Genomic DNA, 23,089 nt, shown 5'->3' on the forward strand with positions numbered 1-23,089 from the left:
ATAGGGGAGGCAGAAAAGAAAAAAGGGGGCTCAAAAAGGGCAAGCTGGAGTATCCTTGACATTTTTGGCTGTTACAGAGGTAGTGACACAAATGTTCGTGTCCCCGTGTTTGAAATCATGACCTAATCCTGCACTGCTCCTGTTCCTGGTGTATCTTTGAAAAGTTCTGTCTCTGCCTTTGCTTTTCATAAGTGATGACATTTGCTTAAAAATTCCCTTTGGGGTCTACGTCAATTTTTCTTCTCTCCTTTTTTGTCTTTTTTTTTTTTTTTTTTCTTTCCTTTCCTTCCATAACAGACCAATGGTTATGAGGAAGACGTGTATGGATCATCCCAGAGTAGAAAATCTAGCAGGGTTAGTAGATGATTTCTATTGCTATAAAATTCTATTACTCCATTTAATGGGATTAAAGCTAATTAGCAAATTCTTTTTCAGTGGTGAAGCAGGTTTTTCCTGTCTTGCATGTTGGGGGTTTGGAGTTTGTCAGACACTGGAGGTGCAGCAAGAAGCTGCAAATCAAAAATCAGGCCCTGAGAGGGGAGTCTCAGAAACTGGTACAGAAAGATCTTGGAAGCCAGAACTGTTTTAACTTGCAAACAAAATTGGGTGAAAATTACATTGTGACAGCACTGGCAGGGAGGATTTCCACGTGCTGGAAACAGAATGAGGATTTCAACCTCTGCAAGGTGTTCATGCCATGCTCTAGTGCTGAATCTACCAATTTAGTCTGTGCCTTGAGTTTTCCATAGTTAAAATGAACTTTGGATTTTGAATTTTTCCCAAATGCACGTTGTTTATTTGAAGTTTGCTTAACTAAATGCCTTTGGTTTGGTTTTTTTTGTTTTTTTTTTCCTTTTTAAACCATATCCTAGGGTTTCTAGAAACTCCTACAGAGCTGAAGAGCCTGAGCAAGTGTTCCCACTTAGCTACTTAACATTAATGGATTTTTATTTCCAGTCCAAAAAAGTTTAATTATTAACTCCATTGTGAGGATGCAGGTCACAATGTTCCTTCCTGTCCCAGCACAACAGGTGTTGTGTATCAATTACAGCAACTCCTGGCCCTGCTTTGATAAATATTGGGGATTGTGCAAATGATTTAAAGGGGTTGATGATTTAAATGATTTAAATTATTTAAAGCACAGCCTGGGGGCAGAGGGGGAACTCTTTGGGCTTTCTTCCCCCCCTGTATTTTAACAAAGCCAGACAAAAGCTCAGAGCCTGTTGATCTTTGTGCTATCAAGGCTTCTAAAGAAATTTCATGGTATGCAGCCTAAAGCTCAGTGTTTAGGGTAAAAATAAACTCCTTTTAAGCCTCCCTTTAGCCAAGTGTTTGAGCAGTAACACGCTGAACATGAGAGAGAGTTCAGGGGTTACTTTGCAGGCATGAAGTGAAGCAGGAGCCTGGATAAAGTGAAGCAGGACCTGATACTTCACATCCATTTAAAAACTGTTGCTGCCACGTAATTTAGCTGGCATTATGTGGATAAGAGACAATGCAATGCTGTTGCTTGAACTGCTAAGAAAACAGCCTGTCCTGTTTCTTGCTGGCCCATTTGATGAGTTCAAGGAGCGTTATTCTGTAGCACTGGTGACAAATCATGTTCTTACTCTTTACTGACATTCTCTACTGCTTTGAGAGACCAGAGAGAGCAAAATATCTGCAAGGAAGTCATCCAGGGGGAAGAGGTTGTTTGGTTTCCATTTAAATAATTTAAAATCATCCTGGAATTAGTGTTTGCAGCGTGGAGATTTAGTCTGAGTAGGGCTTAATTACAGCAACATCGTTAGTTCCTTGTAGCTCCATTGCTGTTTGGATTATTTATTAATTAGGAGTGGGAGGAAAGTTTGGGGGTAACTCAGAATAGCTGAAACTTCAAACCAAATTGATGCAGTCTGGCTGGAATTCACTTTTTATGAATATTCTCTCCAAAAAAAAAGACCAAGCTGAACCATAAAGATTGTCAAAGTGACAAGGAAAAATGAAAAAGAGGGAAATGATAAATGAACCTGCTGGCAATGGCTGTTTCCAAAATAGGTGTCCACTTTTAAGTCCAATAATGCACTGATCTCCATGTGGATACTGCACTTGCAGTGTCACAGGCTGATCCCTTAAATATGATTAATGCCATGTGCTTGAATAGTCCACATGCAGATTGCAAACTGTAAGCAGGACTGAAAGTAATTTCTTCAAGTTCAGTTGGGGTTTCCTTTCAGTAAAAGTCTTATTTTACAGGCATTGTTTGGGGGGTTTTGGTTTGTGGTTGGTTGTTTCTTGGGTTAGGTTTTTTCTGAGGTTGGACAATGATTTGCCCTCAGGCTGTACCTGTGGGTATTGTGTCATAGCTAAACGTGTTTGCTCACAGTGACAGAAAAATCAAACCAATTTCTTTAATTTGCCTCAAATCTCCCACCTCTGTGAGGAAATTAACAGCTCCATGGGTCACAGTGGTGAAGCAGGGATGAGTTAGGGTTTGTGAGGAGCTGACTGCTGAAAGCAGAGAAGCTTGGCTGTTCTAGACCCCCATGAGAAATGCTTGGAGAGGAAAGGTGTCAGGGATAGGTGTAGAAGGAGGTGAAGCAATGAGATCTTTCAGAACAACTTATTGAGATCCCCTAAGTGGACCAGAAGTGCAAGGATGACTGGATGCAAGGCAGGAAGCAGGGAAAGAAGGTGTTTGATTTAAAGAAGGTGTTAAATGTACACAATTTCAGTTCTCAGAGAAGAGTTTTCTCCCCACTCAGTCCTGCCATGTCTGGCAGTGGGTTGCTCACATTTCCTGCTGGGCACAGCCAGCAATTTTGGTGCTTGGCTTTGCTCTCCATCTCCCAGGATCTCACCTTCTCCTGAGGGTGTAGCTTACAGGGCACAAACTTCTCAGGATCTCAGGAGGACCAGCTCACTGAGCAGTGCATTTTTCCAGTGCTTCAGAGGTCCCACAATTTTCACACAACCTCACAGCTTTAATGCAGTTCTCTCTTATTTTTGCATCAGTGACTGCTTTGCAGTTTGTAATCACCTAATTTACTTTTTGCTTCCCATGTAAAGGAATAAAGAATGAAGCTGAGTTCTCAAGGAGTTTATTTTTTTTTTTTTTGCTTTGTTTGTTAATGCAGGCTTCATACTACTCTGACCTGGGTCTCCCCAACAGCACCTATGCTTCCACATCTCAGCTTTCTTCCCAAAATGGAAATTGGGTCTGTTGCCCTCTGGCTTCACCTGGCCTGGATTTTGTTTGGATAATACAACCTCTTGTACTTGGGAATCAATTTGGACCAATTGTCAGGAGTCTCTGTAGCTCTTTTTAGTGGAAACTTTAAAAAGCCCCAAACAAATCAGACCTTTTAAGACTGGAATGAGTAATGGAAAACTGTTTTCAAACGAGCACAATCCGTTTTCCTTTGCTGCTCCTCCCTTTCCTTGTCTGCCATTGGCCTCAATTGGTCTGGAAAGATAAGGGAAATCTTAATTACCTCAAGTTCTCTATTTGAGGCAGCGTGTCAGTCTGGTGAGCTTGAGGCAATCCAGTCTGCACAACACGAAATTACAGAGAAGCAATTGCCAGAGTGCTGGAAGAACATCAGTGAAGCTGGAGGTTGGATTGTCCCCTGTGTGTGGCAGAGCCAGCCCAGTGCCACAGGGCTCCAGGTCCTGCCTGGGGTGTGGATGGGGCACTGGCAGCAGGACCTGGCCTCCAGCCCTGGGCTGGGGATCACTGCTGGGGTGTCTCTTGCACCCAGTTCTGCCAGACACAGCGAGTGCTCTGGGTTTGTCTAAGAGGATTGTTACTAACACTTGGTTCAGGCTGCTCTGACTGACCCCTTGTAATTTTTTCCTGAATTAATTGTGTTTTCTCTGCATTTGTGAATAACAAAACACACAGGAGATGATCTTAAAGCTGTGTGAAACACTTACAGTGTGTATGTTGAAGCACTTTCGTGTAGCTTTTTCTGCCTTTGGTAGAAGTGAAGAGAAACCTTCCCTTTCTGTACTCAAATGTGTGGGAGACAATAACAGCTTAACAACCTAAAATTAAATTATGCTGTTTTGCTTTTGCATAGTGTCGTGTCCTCCCTTCCTGTAGGAAATGCACGTGTCTGGTATTCTTAGTCTTGGGGAGCTGAGATCTAATGCTTTCATGGTGCACATGACTAACATTCTCTGTACTGGCTTTCCTTCTCTTGTCGTGTGGTGATGCTAATCTCTCACCAAGAGGGTTAATTTTGCTGTAGGCACCTTTTTTTTTAGTTCCATTTACTCTGCCAAACCAAAAAGTGTTGTGCTTGTCTCCCTCAGCCCTCCCTGCTGTACAGCGATGCCCTGCCAGCCAGGAGTTACAGGGTTTGTTGTGCTGATGCTCTGAGCACCAGAGCCACTCACCCCCAGCCATGCACATGTTGTCTGTAATTCCAGTTGGGTGCCTTTGTCTCACTCCCTGGTGTCCCATCCCTCTGAATGCCACCTGTGTGATGCTGTCTGTGCACACCTGGATTTGCTGATCCTTCCTTGAATTCCTGTTGGGTGCCTTTGTCTCACTCCCTGGTGTGCCATCTGTCTGAATGCCACCTGTGTGATGCCACCTGGATTTGCTGATCCTTTCTTGAATTCCTGTTGGGACTGTGTGAGGTTGTGATGCTGCCATGGGTGTCTGTCCATGTGGAGGGAGTTGTCTTCTTTGGTGTGTTTCCAGGAGCAGGACAGAGAGGCAACATCAATTCTTGCTGGTTGCTTAACAACTAACACAAATCTGTTTATGAATTTATTTTGACAAATGTTTAAAATTAGCTTCTCAGAATTTTTTCTCAAAGCTTGAAGGTAGAGTTTCCTACTCCCCTTGTATTTCTGAGTCATATATGTCAGGAATAATAAAATAAAATAAAATTCCTCCTATTTTATCAATTTACTAAACCAGCTGCTAAGTGAAGCTCATCAGGTGGGAGTTTTTCCTTTCACTGCCAGCACCAGCAATGAAGATGAAGCAGCTGGGCACAGTTTAAGAATTGATGTAGCCATTTTGAGTCTAAGGGTTGAATTAAATTTGAACTGAAGCCCTGGGAGAAGGGTTAGAAATGCATGGGGCGTTTTGGCCTCGGGGCTGTGTCAGACCTTGCACGTGTGATCTTCCCTTGCATGCTGCTTGTGAGATGTCCCTGTGCCTGCCCATCCTGCTCCTGCCACGTGTCCTGGGTGGATTTGTGCCCCTGCACACTCAGTGCTGACTCTGTGTTTGAATTGTAGGCGTCAGTGTACGAGGACAGCGTGTACAGCGGGAGCCGGCGCTATAGTGCCCCCAGTTCCCGTGCTGTAAGAGCCTTTCTGCTTTTCCCTGCTCTGTGCTGTCCTCTGCCAGGCTGAGGAACCTTTGTGGGCTGTGTCACATCCAGGCAGCAGCAGTGGGAGCACCATTCCCACCAGCTTCCATGAAGAGTTCCCATCCATGGGAACTCACTGCTCTGTGGGACAGAGAATCCAGTTCTGCCTCGCGCTCGCTTTGCAGATAAAACACCTTGGAAAGCACATACATGAAGTCCTGTCCTTTCCCTCCATGAAACTTAATACTTCTTGTCAAAACTGAGAAAAATACAAGTTTTAAAAAAAAATCAGCCAAAAAATTCCACATAAGCAGTGCGAAGTAAATGGTTTTTGGGAATATATGGCTTGCTTGGTATTGTTTCTTGGATTTGTATTCAAATATATTTTACATTCATATATGTGACAGCACTTCCAAAATGTGTGTTCCTGAGAATGGGGGGCTCTGTCGTGGATGGGGAGCAACAGTATAAGGAATGACCATATAAATTGTTTACTCTCAAAAAAGAGAAACTCCAGGAGTCAGTTTACAGATCAAAAGAAAAAAAGTGCCTTCACCTCTTCTCCTCTCTGGGTGTTTGGGCCAGGCAGTCCATCTAATGCTTTTGCATGCACCTGGGGAAAAAAAAATAGCCAATCTCTTTAGATTTTTAAATCATCCTCTGTGGGCCCACTGCTTATTCTGCCACTCATCCCCTTCACTGATGGCCGCAAAACCCACCCAACCAAAAAAGCCCCAGCAAAAAAATAACCTCCATCCAAGGACATAAGAGTGAGAAGACAAAGCACCTATGTTATGTTACTTTTGAACATCACATTTTTATTAGCTTGGAGGATGAAAACTTTCAAGAATGCACTAAGCTCTTGTTAGTCCTTCAAGGGCTGTGCCATCCTCTTGCCATCCCACTGATTCACAGCTGTGAGAAATCATTTGCAGCAAACCTGTCAGCCCAAAACCTGTTTGCAAGTCTTTCAGGGGCTGTCAGTGGCATCAGCAGGGAACTGTGACTAAAACACTTGGTGCTTTGCCCTCCCTCCATCCCCATCCCATCCTGAGCCACAGGTATTTGTGTGTGACCCAGCCTGTCCAGTTCCTGCTGCCTGGAGTAATGAGAGAATTCAAACAGGAGGGGTTTGCCTTGTCACAGTAACTGTGGTTGTTTTAATGCCTCTGAACCTCACAGCACTTTTAACGTGGACAGGGAGTGTCACCTTGGGTGGCTGCTCCCAAAAAATGCTTTTGGAAGAGCAGGTGAATGCAGGGGGTGAGGCTGAAAGTGGCCTTGCTTGGTCACAACCACTTACGCTCATAGTCAGAATGCACAGGGGGCAGCTGTGGAGTAAATAGGGCCTGGAAACATTAATATGGGTCTCATCAGTAGTTAAAACTTTTTCCCTTTTTTCCCATTTCAAATTTATTCTAAACCCTTCTTTTGTTAAACATAAAACACTGCAGTGACCACACAAAATCTGTATTTTTACTTCAGTGCTTTTGTCTTTAATTTAGGAATTATTGTGTGATTGGCAATAGTTGTAAACAGTGTGCAGCAGAGTTTTGTACCGTGCATTTTCTCACCTCTGAAATGAAGATCAGGTGCACAAAGCCAGTGTAAGACACAGAGTCCCAGGATGGTTGGGGTTGGAAGGGACATTAAAAGCCACCTTGTTCCCACCCCCTCCCCTGGGCAAGGTCACCTTCCATTACCCCAGGTTGCTCCAAACCCCATCCTACACTGAATATTCCAGGGATGGGGCAGCCACAGCTCCTCTGGTCACTCCAGGTGCATCCTAGGACACTGCCCTGCCCCTGGGCTGGCAGGGGGCTGTTTGTGGTCAGTGGCTGACCCTGTGCTTGTGCTCTGGCTGGGGTTATTTCCAGCTTGCCCTCTCACCATTTATTAGTGCTGCAAGCTTAATTTGCAAGTGATGGTGTGCTGCTTTGTTGCTGTGACTAATGATGGAGCAGCCCTGCAGTGGCTTGGTGAAGGCCTGGCTGTTTCTGTAAGGCTAGAGAGTTCAGGAATTCTTGTAGTGGCCAGGTGACTTACTTAAAAAAAAAACCTTGAAAAAACTCACAGCATCTCCAAAGTATGATAATTCTTCAGATTTCTGTGTGTTTGTATCTGAGAAACAGTCCTAATCACCTCTGAAATAAACTCATTACTTCCAGAGTAAGTTCTAGTTCTGTTCTCCTGGTGCTTTAAACTTTCATTTCCCTGCTCCATTTCCACTGCATTAAAACCTCTGGAAATAAAACAGCATGACACGTTCTTTGTCCTTGTCAACAACCAGCCAGCCCTGTCCTGCATCTTTGCTTAGATGTTTCCTTTTAAAAAAAGCTAAAAAACTTTCTTTGGCAGGAGATGGGGACTGCAGGTGCTGGAAAACCAGGAGAGAGACTCAGTCTCTGAGCTGGGCACAGTTTTTGCTTTAATCCCCACATAGATGGATGTTGTTCCTTTGGCCTGCAGAGCACAAATTCATTTTATATGTGCACAATGTTGGGAACATGGGATAGTGATTCATCAGAGAGCCCCAGAGCTCTTGGAAAGTAGTAGGATGGAATCTTTTGCAGAGAAACTGAATTGTTTACTTGTCACTGGTACCTGAAGAGAGATAAATAAATGATGAGTATTTTAAGAATTGAATGAAAACTCTACTTGAACTGTGGATTTACTGCTTGCCTTAATTTTCAAATTAACAATTCTCTGGCTTTCACTGCTGTTCCTTTGTCTAGCTGCATGTAACCATCTCTTTAACTAGTTTCAGATGTGATGCTCTACATCCTCTCCTGCTTCCCTTCCCAGTTCTGACACCTTTCTCTTTTCTCTGCCTGCTGTTCCTGATTTTCCTGCTGCAGCCTTCTGAGTACAGCTGCTACCTTGGTTCGGGATCTCGGGCATCCTCCAGAGCCAGCTCTGCTCGGGCCAGTCCAGTGGTGAGCTCCTCTATTTCTCTTTGCCCCTCAACTCTTTCATTCCTCTCTTCTTCAAGGTCTTTTTGGTGCAGAAAAGTCACTGTCCTTCATGAGGCAGTTCCTGAGGGTATTAATTGGACCTTCTGGGCAGTGCTTAAGATAAACCAGAGGAGAAACTGCAAAACTTAATTGATTTTTATGCTGTTTTTACAACAGAAAGTACACTTTGGACTCTCATGACAGTGCTATATGTGGTTTATATATATAAATATATATATATATGTGTGTGTGGACAATAAAGCACAGCAAGGTTATTGTGGAAAAGAGTGGGTTGTTGATAGTAGTGGGAGAGCAGGAAACCCTAAATCTTACTGCAGCGTTCAAGCAGTTAATTTCTCTCCAGTGAGCAGTGTTTTGGTGCAAAGCTGCAGGGCTCTCCAGAGGTTGGATTTGAGCATCTTTGTGGGACTGTGGAGTGCCAGGCACTGCAGTCTTTAGCAAGGTGAAGTGCTGGAAGGATAAGGATCACTGAGCACAAGCTGGGCTTGTCCATCCCCTGCTTTTAGGGGGTTTCTGTCTTCAGTATTTTAATGCTTTCTCTCTGTGGCTGTTCCTCTCTGTAGCTGTTTCCAGCTCTGGTTATCTTTCTGAGTTATTTCCAAGCATGCAGACAGCTGCTGAGTGCAGTAGGATGTCTTGTAGAGAGAACTGCAACATGCAGCTTACAGTAAACTAAAATATAATAATATTAATTTGCCACAGAGAGTGAGCTTTGTAGTCTGCCGTTCGAAAACTGATACAACAGAGCTGTGTGCTCCAAAGTTTTGGGTACATTCACTTTTTTAAATTATTAAAAAAGAGGGATTTTCATCAGATAATGTATGGCAGCCGGTGAGTTATGAATAAATCAGTGTTTTAATTAGCCCCTGAACCTGATTCCCTGAGCTGTGAATTCTTGAGAATATAATTTGTATTAGTAATACATCTCAAATGGCTTTGCAAACTGAATTTCAATTACCCCCAAAGCAAAAATTAATCAGAATAAACAGGGATTCCATTACAATTCTGTGAGGGTGATAAGAACTGGGTACCCATGGCAGTTGGTTTTCTTTAGGTGTTTTCTCTATGCCAACTGAGTAATTCATGCAAGTTGCTTACGGGAATCACGGGATGCTGGGAGGTGCAAAGGAAGTTTTTTATTTTAAACTCCCTGCTTACACTTTGGCCTCTTGGTATGCAAGTGGCTGGAGATGGTTGCTGTGTCAGCACCAAGCTGAATCTGCTGTGCAGGGAGACAGCAGGCACTCCTTAAGTCACCTTTTTTGGTTTAATTAGTGGTGTGTTGCCCTGTGTGAAGGGCTTCCCTTATCTCTGTCACCTTGAAGAAGAGCAGAGAGTGAATGTCATAGCGAGCCCAGCTGATCCTAAAAGTTCTTACTGCTACACAGGGTCAGGCCAGCAGCACCTTGTGATTATGATATAATATTTTTTCCTGTAACTCAGAGTGAGGGATCACTTTTACTGACAGGCTTCAAAGTGTTCTGGCAGTGTTTTCAGTCAGGTACTCGAGAGTGGGGAATGATTCCATGGAACTTTCTAAATTAAAGGATAAACAGCTTGTCACTGCAGCTCTGAAATTTTTACTCAGTTTTATTTCCCCCTCTATCACTGTTCACTGAACAGTGAGCAAAAAGCAGCAGTAGTTTTCCTGCAGTGGTTTTCCTACTGTGCACAGCTTTGCATGCTCATGTTCTCATTTGTATTACTGTGTTGGTAATTCAGTCAAAGGCAGGAAGATAGTTAAACAAAACATGTGAGTATTTGTCTTTGTAGTTATTTTAAGAATTCACTAGATTTGAATGAAGTTTGCTGTTTGTTTATTTTTCGTCAACATTTTCCATGTTATCCCCACTGGTAATATCTGCTGTCCTTGCAGTTACTGCAGATATGCAAATATGTTGTTTAATATTAAACCATCCTGATATGAAGCACAACTCTTAAACCTACTGAGAGCAAGCATCAGATATTTCTGTACAGATGGGCCTGAGCTCTCAGCATGATTTGGGAGAGCTGAACTTTTAATATGAATTGCAGGAGTTTTGCCGTTTTTCTTTCCTAAATTAAGAAACTACTAGTGAAAAGCAATTATTTGTAAATCTGAAACAGACTGAGGATGCAGTAGTATTTATCTGAAGGCTCTCTAAGGCAAGGCAGGCAAAACTAGAGGAGAGGGCAGGTTTTGTTAGGCTGAGATGATGGTGGTTCATCCTGGCTCTATCCCTTCTTGTGGAGGCTTGGGCAGCAACACAGGCAGAGCTCAGGCTGAGCACACACAGAGCTGTGGAATATCCTTAGCTGGAAGGGACTCACAGGGATCATTGATCCAGTTCCTGGCCCTGCTCAGACACCCCAACAATCCCATCCTGAGCATCCCTGGGAGCATTGTCCAAACCCTCCTGGAGCTCTGGCAGCCTTGGGGCCGTGCCCATTCCCTGGGAGCCTGGGCAGTGCCCAGCACCCTCTGAGGGAGGAACCTTTCCCTGATCTTCAACCCTGACACAGCTTCAGCCGTTCCTGGGTCCTGTCCCTGTCACAGAGGGGGGGGGATGGGAGCTGCCCCAGGGGAGGAAGATGCTGCTCTCCATCTCCTCTGCTCCAGTTGAACAAACCACTGCCCTCAGCTGCTCCACGTGTGGCCCCTCCAGACCCTTCCCATCTTCTGTCCCACCCAAAACTGCCCCCAGCACTGGAAGTGAGGCCACTCCAGCCCAGAACAGAGCAGGACAATCCCTCCCCAGCCTGGCTGGGGATCCCCCAGGACAGGGGTGCCCCTCCTGGCTCCAGGGCACTGCTGGCTCAGATCCAGCTGGCCATGGACCAAGACTTCCAGATCCCTGCTGCTCTGCAGCTCTCATTCCCAGTGTGTCCATGTCCAGGTCACACATCAGTGCCCAGCTGTGAGCACCTTTGATCATGGCAGAAGCTGAACGCGTTCTCAGCAGAAATAAAATGAAGACACTGACAGACTTAATTTTGGTGGAGGCAACAACTTTGCCTTCTCTCCATCTGCAGGTTTGGGGTAGGGTGTGTCCTAGCCTTGCCTCTGACAGTCTGGATGTGCTTTGGGCCCCTCTGGAGTGAGTGAGGATTTGCTGCAGTGCTAACTTGCATTTCTGGGACTGATAAGTTTGTTTAGGCAGTGACGTTTGGCATAGCACTCATTCCTGAGAGAGGATTCTTCTCACAGACCCTCTTCAGACCTGACAAATTTCAGCAGTGGTTTTCCCCTGCTGACTTTGAAAGGCTTGTTGCTGATTGCTGGAGTTAGGGTGGTTCTCCTTGGAGAAGCAGTAGGAACTCTCTTACTGCCTGCCCCAGCCCAGCTGATCACACTGGTAAGATTGGGGGTGTAGGAGGGATTGTACTGACTGCAGTACCTCTTTTCTTCTTTTTAATTCCAGATTTTGTAATACCATCCTATTAAACTCTAGCCTAACAACTTTTCTCTGCTGTGGACTGAATTTCCATTTCAAGCTGTGCTGTGCTGCTTTAAGGGCAGGAAATGATCTTAATTTGATTTGTCACCAAAAAACCCCCTTGCTTACGTGAGGAAGTTGAGCTAAGTGCAAGATCTGAGCTGGAGCTGAGCAGTGACAGCCACGTCCTGAGCACTGAATTTGTTCTGATACCCGAGCATGGAACGTGGCACAGGCAGAAGAGTTCCAGGCTTCCCTTCCCTGCCTTTGTTCAGGAGCCTGGAAGCTGGAAGCTCTGCCCCAGTCATTGAATTTTCGGATCCCTGTACTTGCAGTAGGTGTTTGTTTGGTTGGATGCTCTGTGGTATTGCTGCAGGGACTCATTTTGGCCTGGACACTCCACTGGTGGCAATGAGCTTCACCCTGAAAGGGTTAACAGTTTAATCTATGGAAAAAGGCACTTTTCCCATATAAAGGCCTGTGGGGTGATCTTGCTCACGTTATGTTTCCAGCTGTGGTGAGCTCTGATACTGCTGACATCTTTGTAATGTGGTTCTGGATTTATTCTGAAATTGCTGTCAGAAGAGGCTGAACTCTGATCCCAGTGCACTTATTTTGCAGAGAGCAGCCAAAACAAAGATGTGCGTGCTGGAGTTCCTCGGAAAATTACTTCCTTTTCCTGCTTTTTTATGCACTGAAGTACAAATTGCCCCAGTTGTTAGTGAAGAGGAAGATAATCTGTAATAAGAGACAAACCCACATCCTTGTGTAAATGAAAAATTGTGGTGTTGTGTAAATTAAAGGTACCATTTAAATCCCTCTTTAAATCTCCTTTTCTGGCAGATATTCTGTCAATCCTTTCTGTTTGTGTGTGGAAAAGTCCCAAAGCCAGGATATTTTTATGAAGGGCTGTGCTGAGTACTTGTGAAGGTAAAAAGGTCCTTTTAATAGTTGCAGTGTTTTAGATTGAATGCTAATACAGAAGCAAGAATTGTGTACAGCTCTGAATAAACATAAACATTTCTCTCCTGAAATGTTTGTGAAACATTTCTCAACCTTTCTCTGTTCCGTTTATTGCTGAATCAACTGCCAGAGGATTTGGAACTGGGAGAAAGCTGGAAACCTGGAGGTCCCTCTGGTGGCTGATTCCTTTAGGAAAAATTTATCTTTTTAAAGGGTACTGTGAATACATTAATCTAAACATGAGCACGATGAAAGCTGTATAAAATATTAATCTAAAATAGGTTTCTCTCTTTGTACAAGACAGATTTTGGTGTATCACTGCTGTGTAACCATGAAATTAAATGCTGCTTGTTTCAGACTGGCTTTTTGCTTAGAAAAGTGTCATGTAGCAGGAGGCATCTGTGTAATGTAAGGATGTTATTTTGGTATGAGGAACTGGCTTTTCTCGAAATGGATTGAGTTTTTAAGTGTTAATAATGATTTAAATAAATTGTTAGGGATATTTACTGGTTTTGAGGAGAAACTGCTCTGAGTATGGCATTCATGGCATCAAGTGCATGTGAGCAAGGGCACCACTGGGGAAGATGAAACCAGGTTTGTTTTCTTGACCAGCTCAATTTTGGATGTTGCTTAATAGCTTTCATTATCACAGATTATGCCCCATCAGAGTTACTATTTAAGATAGTTTTGCAATAAAGGTGTAGCAGGCTTCCCAGGTGTGGCTGTGAAAAACACTCACTGCAGTCATGTCTCTCACCACACTGTCTTAAACATTCCCCTTTGTAAATGGAAGCTTTTATTTGACTCATTGAATATTTGCATTGAATATATTGCATTTGAATATCAATATTTGCTCCCTTCTTTATTTTGCTAAAAACTGAGATTGTTCTTGAAAATAGAGGCCATTGTGCAAATGGCTGAAGGAAAAGAAGTATTTTGAGTACTGCCCTGAAAGACAGATTTTGAAAAGGCTGTGCACAGATTTCCAGAGGTAGATGTGTGTGGACACACAAATCTTTTATTGACACTGCCACAGCTGTCTTGATAAACAGCAACACAGTGTTTGGCTGGGCTAGAGGGTGCCAAATCCAGCACTTGGAGCTGTCTGACATGAAAAAAAAAAAGCTGTTTGCACAATTCAGTCCATCTTGTTCATTGGGTCTGACTAAATTGTCTGCCTTCATATATGACCATCTCTTACTGCCTCCAAATTTAGAGATTTGAGGGTTTTTTCCCTAAGTATTTTATATATTCAGTGTGTTTGCAAGTTTAGGTCTAATGCTTCAAGTCTAGCTTAGCTCAGACTTCAGTTTTCTTAATGCTAATCCCTAGGGAATTTTAGCTGTGACGTGTCAGTGTAAAAAACTGATTTGGAACAGGTACCTCACAGTTACGAGATTTTTTTAAAATAGGGTAACATAGGTAATATGAAGAATAATGAGTGAGATTATCCCCACATTGTTCTATAGAATAAAAGAAAAAACCTCCAAACTTTGCCAAATGTGTGCTGATTAGAAAGAGAGGTAGGTTTTGAGTGTGTTTTCAATGGAAATTATCAGCTTAACATCAGTTATGCCCTGCCTTCCCCTGAATCAGGTCTATCCTGATAGTTTTCCCAGTAGTTTCAAAAACACTATTCCCTTTGGCAGTTAGCTCTTCTTGGTCTGGGGAAGACATTAATTTTCTAGGAGTCTTTTGGGAAACCATCTTAACTGTGCTGAATGTTCCAAGAATTCCAGTTTTGTTGAGTTCTGCTGAGTTTTTTATTTCATTCAGTCCTTTTTACACTTAGCTCCATTTTAGATGGAGATGTTCTCTAAACTTTTAAACCCTTCAGCTGTCTGCATCCATGGTAATTTCCTGTCCTCCTGAATGCTACTGGCTCACTGTTCGGGTTCTTCTAGACCAGCTTTAGTACAGGATCTCTCTTGTAAATTAGTAAATTGCAGTGAAGTACTGAAACCCTAAAAGAGCCATTTATTTAGAATTTAGACTTTGGATTGATGCCTGATATTTGACTTGAGGGTCAGTTTTGTTAGTCTAGGATCTTTGCTTGAAGTTGCAGTCCCTGTTTGTCTTGAGAGCAGAATATTAACCACAGGGTTGAGGCTTTAGATTTCAGGTCTAATTTGGTACCTTGCTTTTTGGGACAGGGAGGATGTGGTGGCATTTCTGGTGAATTACTGCTTTCTCTTACCCTTTATTGATTCTATTAATGATTCCCTCTCAATCTCTCTTTTACAGATTGAGGAAAGGCCAGAAAAAGACTTTGAGAAGGTAAGAAGGATCTTATCCATTATTCTAATAATAGTGCTTTGTTCATTCTTTTTGGTGGGTAGAGCTAGCCATGAGCATACAGAAATCTCCTATAAAATCCATTGTGAGGGAAAAATTTGAATTTCTGGAGCCTTCTGCTGCAGCATTTTTGAAGATGAACTTTTCAGCCCCTGCTTACTCCGTGTTAAGTAGCTGACCTTCAACAGCAGTTGGCTGAAACTGCTTTAGGCTAAGGCACACAAACACTCTGTGTGTTTATTAGATCTTAGTTATAAAACCTAAGTTATTTATGTAAAAATAAATAAATCATAAAAGAGGAGGCTACTACATTAACCCTGAGTGCAGTTGAACAGTTCATGTGGCCACTGCTGCTGAGTAAATAAATATCCATAAAGGAGAGAAGCGTCCAAAGCTTCCACAGAATGTATTATTGCAAGTTTTGAAAACATCTGGCAGGCTGATACTAACCCCTAAAGACTTCATCCAGTTGAGAATTAATAGTTAGAAGCTAAATCATGCAAACTCCTGTTGCAGTATTATTTAAATACTTCTGATCTGCCTTTTCTCGTTAGTTTCCCTTGTTAAATCTTGATTTTGATTTTTTACTTCTTAGAAAGTTTGATTTTAATCAAAAGTGCATAATTTAGAAGTGCAAGGACTGGTTAAAAAATAAAAGAAAAAAAAAGAAAGAGGGAAAGCTACAAACGCATGATTCATGTGGAAAAGAAAGTTGTAAGCAGTTGATGTGTGTGTGATTGTAGGGAGCACGGACTGTCTCAAGTCTGTCAGCAGCTACCTTGGCTTCTCTGGGCGGGACTTCTTCACGGAGAGGCAGTGGGGACACGTCCATCTCAGCTGACACAGAGGCATCCATCAGGGAAATCAAGGTGAGGAGTGCTTACTCCCAGAGTAAACCATGGGACACCCTTCAGGCTCCTGTGCCAGGAAGGAGCTGGCGGTCATGAATCAGGTGCTGTGGAGGAGAAGCTTTGCTGGAGTTGTCTGTCAGATGGGACTGGTTGTAAGCAGCACATCCCACCCTGGAGGGTGGAGATAACTGCACTCCTGGAGAGCAGAAGAGAGCCTGGGACAGAGGGTGATAATCATTGAAAGGGGCAGAAAGGACTGGGATTGGCAGAGCCTGTGGGCCTGGGTCTGCACCTCGTCCTTAACGATGGAGATTTTGGTTTTTCCAGCCCAGAAAGCAGAATTAGCACAAAAATCTCCTGAGCAAGCGGTCTGGTTCAGCTTAGGGTCAGAGCCCTTACCATGTGTGTGAGAGGTGTTGGAAGGAGTCCTTTGAGCACTGCTGGTCCCTCCCAGCTGCGTTCTGCCCCTTGGTGTCTGTGGCAGCACTGACCTTTCTCGCCATCTCCCTCAGGACATCTATGAGTTAAAGGACCAGATTCAGGATGTAGAAGGCAAATACATGCAGGGGCTGAAAGAACTGAAGGTACTGGTGTGTGAGCATTAACCCTGGCCCCAGTGTGAGCCCCAGAGCTGCCCTTGCATGCTGCTCCCCTGGAGAGGCTGGGAGCTGTGTGCAGTGTCTCATTAACCAGCAAACTGTTCTGTCTGGTGGGTTCTGGTGAGAAATGCTTCTGATGTTCACTGAAAGGCTGCTGCATGTTGTCTGTGTTGGTTTGAGGAGGTCATTGTTTTGCTAGCAAATTTAAATTATTGTTTTAACATTGTTTCCTAATAGAGGAAACCTTCCAGTATTGGGAGATAAACTCATCTGCTGTTCTAAAAACAAATAGGAGTTTAGAACCTTGTATGTTTTTATTTTTATAAGACCATGTGAGGTGTCACTTTGGTTTCATCTTTAGATGACAGAAGATACCCTTAAACAATTCTTGCAACAAAACTCAATGTATCAAAGCCTGTTCCATGAAGAAGGAATGATGAAGCTCTTAGTGCTTCCATGAAACCATAAATACATTTTGGTACAACAGCCAGCTTGTACATCCATGTGCCACCCACCTCCTAAATGAGCAGTGACATGTGGCTTTTAGGAAAAGGCAAATAGATAAATTCAGCATTAATTACTGATTGTGTCATCAGCTCAGTGCTGACAGATAAAGGTGTTGCCATCTTAAGTGAATTTTCAATGGAAACTGAGTAGTTAGGCTCTTTGTTGGTAAAATTTTGTTTTCTTTCCTGGTCATTGAATAGCAGATAGAACAAAATAATCACATTGCTTAAAAAATTTTTCAATCCATGTCCCTTAAACTGCCTTTTGGGGATCTAAGCTGCACTGTTTGATGCTAAGAAACCAAGACGTGGTATGCTGATGGAGTGGAGCAGAACTTCCTTAACTTCTCCCTTGCATATACTTCCTTTCCAGCTCCTTTCTGAGCTTTCCAAATCCTGGTGGCTTTCCTGTGCTTGGTATTTCTCATCTGGAGCTGGAAAGTGCCCCAAAACACAGTTATGCATTTGGAACTGGGCAAATTCATGTCAAATTATCTCATTTTTTAATAGAAATGTCAATTAAACTGATTTAGACTTTGCCACTATCATCTTTAGTTCTATTGACAGCTGAAAAAGGAAGTATATGAAACTTACCCATGCTTCAGTTGAAATAATTAAAATTGCACAAGTTCCAAGAGAAATTGTTTGATCTGTAAACTAAAATGTTGACACGTGTGTCCTCCTTGTTTGCACATTTACACTGCTTTGTATATATAACTCTTTGTTTATATAGCTCTTTTATTTCTTTATTAAAATCAAGTAGTGCAAAGTTTGCCTGCATAAATGAAAAATTATGCTAATCTTTATTTTACCATCATTGTTATAAATATCTCAGTATCTTATATTCAGGTCAAGCTGAATATAAGAAGGGGGCTTTCAATATACTGGGAATTGTATCTTAGAGAGTAAATTTGTAAAGAAGGGATGGGATATGGGAAAGCTAATGGGAAGTCACACATCAGGTCGCAAAAGTTGCAGCTTTATCTTTCACAGTGCATTGTAATTCCTGAGTCAGTATTTATTTATGAAATTAGTGTGCAGTGGCTATCATACTGCCTTGATTTCAGGTCTGAGATCATCCAAAGTGATCTTAAATCAAGGCCAGTTTACCTTTAAATAAAAAAAAACAATCCCAACTTGTCATCTTCAGCAGCTGCTTTGAGCTGCCAATGTGCAGGGGCAGGGGGAGGAGGGAGAAGGAAGAGAACTGGGAAGGCAGAAGCTGAAGCAGCAGAGGACAGGAAGCATTTTATCTGTGCTGAGGTAAGGCTCCTTGCTTGGAAGCACAAGTGTGGTGGGGACAGGGGAGGTTTTCCTCACCTTGGGACAGCTGGGAAGCCTCCAGCACAGGATTAATGCTGCTTTCCATAGGCAAACTTAGTGAGCTTTGTTTGATGCTTTATTTTCTCACTGCAGGGCTTGGTTGGCAAAGTGTCCTCCTTTATTCCTCACTCTGCTTACTCTCTGCAGGACTCTCTAGCTGAAGTTGAGGAGAAATACAAGAAGGCTATGGTGTCAAATGCTCAGCTGGACAATGAGAAAACCAATTTCATGTACCAAGTGGACACCCTGAAGGATGCACTCTTAGAGTTAGAGGAACAGCTGGCAGAATCCAGGAGGCAATATGAAGAGAAAAGTAAAGTATGTAAAGAGCTCTGGCATGGGAAATAACAGGGGAGGTTTGGAGGGGGCAGAGATCTTTGGGAGGAGGCAGCTAAATTATTATTCAGGTACAAGTTGCTGGTTTAATTAGTATTAAGTGAAATACCAATTTGTTGTGTACTTGTGATCATACAAATGAGAATTTTCCCTAAGCCATTTCTGAAGGAGAGAAATGTTCTAGCTGGTAAAGGCTGTATTGATATTATCACAACTGGTTTTATATTCCATCTCTAAAGTAAATTCACAGGGTTTGTCCATAGGGACTTCTGGAGCAGTTTTAGGAAGAATTGTGCAGTTCAGGCAGTTCAGTCAGCTCCATGGTTAAAGACTGAATTAAGTTTTACATTAATTCAGCAGCTGACAGTGATTTGGTGTTAAATAATAAAACTGGGGCTTATGTTTTCAGAACTGCCTTCTTGTAGCTTGGGGCATTTGACTACACCCCACTTCAAAACACAGTTCCTGAAAGATACAGTGGGGGTTTTTTTTCTTTTTGTTTAAAAGTCCAGCTAACTTTCAGTACATGTGGGAAGAGTGGGTTAAATTTCCATCCATTCATCTGTGCAGTCAGAAGGATTGGGGTGTAAAAGCTCTTCAGCCTGCTGCTCAGCTTATGAAATGGGCTAAATGATGTCTGTCACTTCTATATTTGGTGCAATAATATCATCTTGGAAAAAGGACAAACTCGATAAAAATGGCACTCTTGTGGGATTGTGATTAGAGGGATATTCAAGAATTGCATTGCAGTAAGCATTTTCTTTGTGTTTGGGCTTATTTTCTTCTTTTTGATGGGATGCTATTTCTGGTTAATAATAATTTTGTGAATATTTCATTATTCACAGGAATTTGAGAGGGAGAAGCATGCTCATAGCATATTGCAGTTTCAGTTCATGGAAATCAAAGAGGCTTTGAAGCAGAGAGAAGAAATGCTTGCAGTAAGTAACTCTTTTTTTTGTTTTAATGGCTTCTTTGATTGGTACATTTCCCAGGTAGCAGTAAAGTGGAGAATGTGAGGAATGGACAATGTTATTCCTTATCCAAGTTTCTCACCAGAAGAAATGTTAATGTTTCAGGCCAAACAAGTTCAGAGCTGACTAATGCAAATAGTTACTTTCCTAAATATTATCTTATTCTTCCTAAGTATTGCATTTTGTACTGGTGTTTGTAGAGATACAGAGGAAAATAACAGAACTGGGTAACTTGTTTTAAGTCATGTTGTGGATAATGAGATTGTCTTCAGGAGCATGGGTTCAGCTGGGATGTCAGAAACTGTGCATTGTAGAAACTCATTTACTTTAGCACCTGACTTCTTTCATTCTTTGGCATCACTGCAGTCTTTGCTTTCCTTGTTAACCTGTTACCTGCTTTCTGTCTTCTTGTTTTGCTCCTGTTCCTCAGGAAATCCAACAGCTGCAGCAGAAACAGCAGAGCTATGTCAGGGAAATTTCCGATCTTCAGGAGACAATAGAGTGGAAAGACAAAAAAATAGGGGTAGGACTTGTCAACTCCTGCAAAGTGTTCAAAGTGACACTGTCATTCTGCACCTGACCCTGCTTTTGTAAAACCCCATGGATAAAACCCTCTGTAGTGCCCTGGCTTGGTGTGGCTGTCCTATGATGTTGCCAGTGAAGTAGCAAATAGCAAGTGTTGCCTTTGGCCAGTACCTTGAAATCCAAGGAAAACCTAGCAGCTGGTCTGCTTTCAAACCAAGGAGAATTGATTTGCTGTGCTGCACCATTTGCAATTTGCCATATGGGGAAGGGAAGTGCTATTTATAATGCAATTCTATCAGCACTGAGTTTGTGCTTATTCAGATTTAATCTGCGGACCAAGCAGAAACTGGAGTGGGATGAAGAGGTAATGGAGCTATTTATGGGCTCTTGGGATGAAAGTCTCCCTTGCTTCTCATCCCTTCCCATCACCCCTTATCAAAGCCACATGGAAACCCACTCTAGTTTTCTCTTCCAGCTGAACACTGGAAGGCTTCCTGAATAGACAAAGAAACCTGACAGCTTGCCCATGTTTGTCCAATAATTTATAGCAGCTTGAAACTGAAAATTGTATGAATTTTTTTGAATTGTTCTATTTGTAATTACATAGAAATACTGAGGGGGGGAGTTCAGTAGTAAAATCTGCATTTGCACATGGTGCATCCCAGACTAAGGATGACTTAATGGCAGCTTTCAAATTAATTAAAATCTAAACTAAAAAGACTCCTGAAATCCAGCAGGCCTGCTTCCATGCCCTTCGATTAACACATGGGAATGGCATGGTCTCTTCAGTGGGCATGCTAAAGCAATATGGGTATGGATTAACTTGTCTAGCAGATGAAGATAAAAAGTGGACCCTCATTTGAAGGATCCCTAATGAGGAATTGGGCTCTGAATGTCTTTGGCAGAAATTCTTGGTTATTGAAGAAGCTGTGCCTTTCTTGGATTTGGAATTTCTCTCTCTGTATGCAAACTCTGTCCTTTAATCTGTAAACTCAGCCTTTCTCATCTGTGCCCTTTCCATCCCCTGAATAGCTTAAATCTGCTCATTCTTGTCTACATTTTATTTTCATGGCCTTTACTTGTCTCCCTTCCTTTCTTCACATCTCCTCGCCCTCTATCTGTGTTGGGAACTCAGGCACTAGAGAGGCAGAAAGATTTCTTTGATTCCATAAGGAGTGAGCGGGATATCCTTAGAGACGAAGTGCTTGTGCTGAAGGAGCAACTGAAGGTATGCAAGAGGAATAAAATAAATTTATATTCATCTGCTGACCCTTTTCCCCTGTGCATTTGGACAGAAAAATTAAATCTAGCTCAGTAGCAATAACTCAATTTTCATATTGCCCATAAATTGCCATTTGAGGGATTTTCTATATAAAGTCCTTTCCCCTACTATTGATTGTGAGTTCTTAGTGTAGACTGGAGTATAAAGAATTTGTTTTTGCAGGAGACACTTCACTGAGGAACATCTTACGCAGCAGATTTATTTAAAAAAGAAACAAAAAACAAACAGCTGGGATCACATGCTTTCTGTCAGAATGGCTGAACTGAGAACTGCAATATCTGTTCTCCTTCCTGACTCCCAGCCATGTTTAATGGAATGATTGAAGCAATTGTTTATTCAGAGTATCTCGGACAAGAGCACTTGACAGTCCTTCCCTTTCTGAGCAGCAGGCTCTAAAGCATTGCCTTTGCTTCCCACAGAAACATGGAATAATCCCAGACTCTGATGTAGCCACCAACGGGGAGACATCAGACATGCTGGATAATGAAGGACACTTGGATTCCTCCCGAGCTGTCCCAGGCAGCACTCAGGCATTAAAGACAGGAGGGGAGGGGATGCTAGGTAAGTGCTGTGTGTGCTCTCAGCCCCTCCTGCCTGTCTGTCCTTCCTTCATCCACCTCTGCTTGGATGGGGCAGTTGTTATTGGGACAATTAACACCACGCAGCATGCTCCTTGTCCAATCACCCCCTGTGCATTTCCCTGCTTCATGTTGATTATCACTCCCAGTGTGTCATGCAGTCTCCTCCAGCAGCTGAGTTCACTTCCCCTGCAAGGTGACAAAGGATGGGAGTACAAATAGACAATTACAAATAAGGAGCAGTCATTCACATCACCATCTAAACCCTGAATTGGAAAATTCTCCCAGGATAATCCTACTGCTGCTCAGTATTTTTCAGCACGTACCTTAAATAACCATGAAGAAAAGGCATTTTAATTTTCTGTAAAGAGTTTGTATGTTGGTTCATTGATGTCCCTGAGAACTGTGTCTGCTTGAACAATGGTGCTACCAGAGCACACCAAAGGATAAATTCTTTGTTCTTGTGCTATTGAATACTTAAAATTAACACCTCTGTGTTTTTACTTGTTACATTGACACTTAAATTCAAAGGGTATAATTGACATGGACAGTGTTAGGAAGGAGAAATCTGGTTGGCAAAACCTCTTTATGTTTTTATGTGGTGAATGGCCATTAGAGAGCTATTGTACTAGTGAAAGAAAGAAAGTAATATTTTTGGTTTGTTGGATTTTTTTTTGTTCTAAATGAACATTCTAATAAATAGCTGCAGGCAGCAAATTGTTGCAAGTGTGGGTTCTCTTGCTTTGAGCTTTTGGCTGCTTTTTCCTCACTCAGTTACTGTATGGAAACGTGTGGAACACCAAAAATCAAGGTAAGGGTGTATTTTTAAATGTAACATGTTTTCTACATCTCCTAATCCTGTTTTTTTTTCAGAATAGGTACACCATAGATCCAAAAGCTAACAACAAACACTATTGTTTTAATATCTGTTGCTTTTAAATTTAAATTGAAGGAAAAGTGTTACAGCAAAAATAGCCTTCCAAAAACCACAGAAGTCCCTACCCCTTTGGGTGGCTGAAATAAGGGGCACAGATGACCTGAGCTTTGATCTGTGTTGGGAGGTCTGAACAGCCAAACCATTTGCTTGCCAATCAGATTTTAAATTCAGTGTCTGCCCTGTGCACTGATGATGTCTGCCTGGGAGTTTAAAAGCCAGA

At 42.5% G+C, this 23,089-nt stretch overlaps 1 protein-coding gene across 17 annotated transcripts in view; it reads left to right on the plus strand.

The window, feature by feature from the left end:
• The window catches only part of LRRFIP1 (LRR binding FLII interacting protein 1), a 102,756-nt gene that overhangs the window by 65,305 nt on the left and 14,362 nt on the right, over window positions 1–23,089 (plus strand). For 6 of the 17 annotated variants that reach the window (XM_033064096.1, XM_033064082.1, XM_033064083.1 and 3 more), the window contains 11 exons: window positions 298–354; window positions 4,297–4,341; window positions 5,239–5,304; window positions 8,171–8,248; window positions 14,911–14,943; window positions 15,705–15,830; window positions 18,388–18,558; window positions 19,422–19,514; window positions 19,978–20,070; window positions 21,208–21,300; window positions 21,774–21,915. In XM_033064096.1, coding sequence (XP_032919987.1) covers window positions 298–354; window positions 4,297–4,341; window positions 5,239–5,304; window positions 8,171–8,248; window positions 14,911–14,943; window positions 15,705–15,830; window positions 18,388–18,558; window positions 19,422–19,514; window positions 19,978–20,070; window positions 21,208–21,300; window positions 21,774–21,915 — 997 coding nt within the window. The remainder of the gene's footprint in view (window positions 1–297; window positions 355–4,296; window positions 4,342–5,238; window positions 5,305–8,170; window positions 8,249–14,910; window positions 14,944–15,704; window positions 15,831–18,387; window positions 18,559–19,421; window positions 19,515–19,977; window positions 20,071–21,207; window positions 21,301–21,773; window positions 21,916–23,089) is intronic. The other 11 variants (XM_033064095.1, XM_042779429.1, XM_033064098.1 and 8 more) reach the window with 6 other exon arrangements.

Source organism: Catharus ustulatus, chromosome 7 (genome assembly GCF_009819885.2).
Source record: "Catharus ustulatus isolate bCatUst1 chromosome 7, bCatUst1.pri.v2, whole genome shotgun sequence".
NCBI classification, from domain to species: domain Eukaryota; kingdom Metazoa; phylum Chordata; class Aves; order Passeriformes; family Turdidae; genus Catharus; species Catharus ustulatus.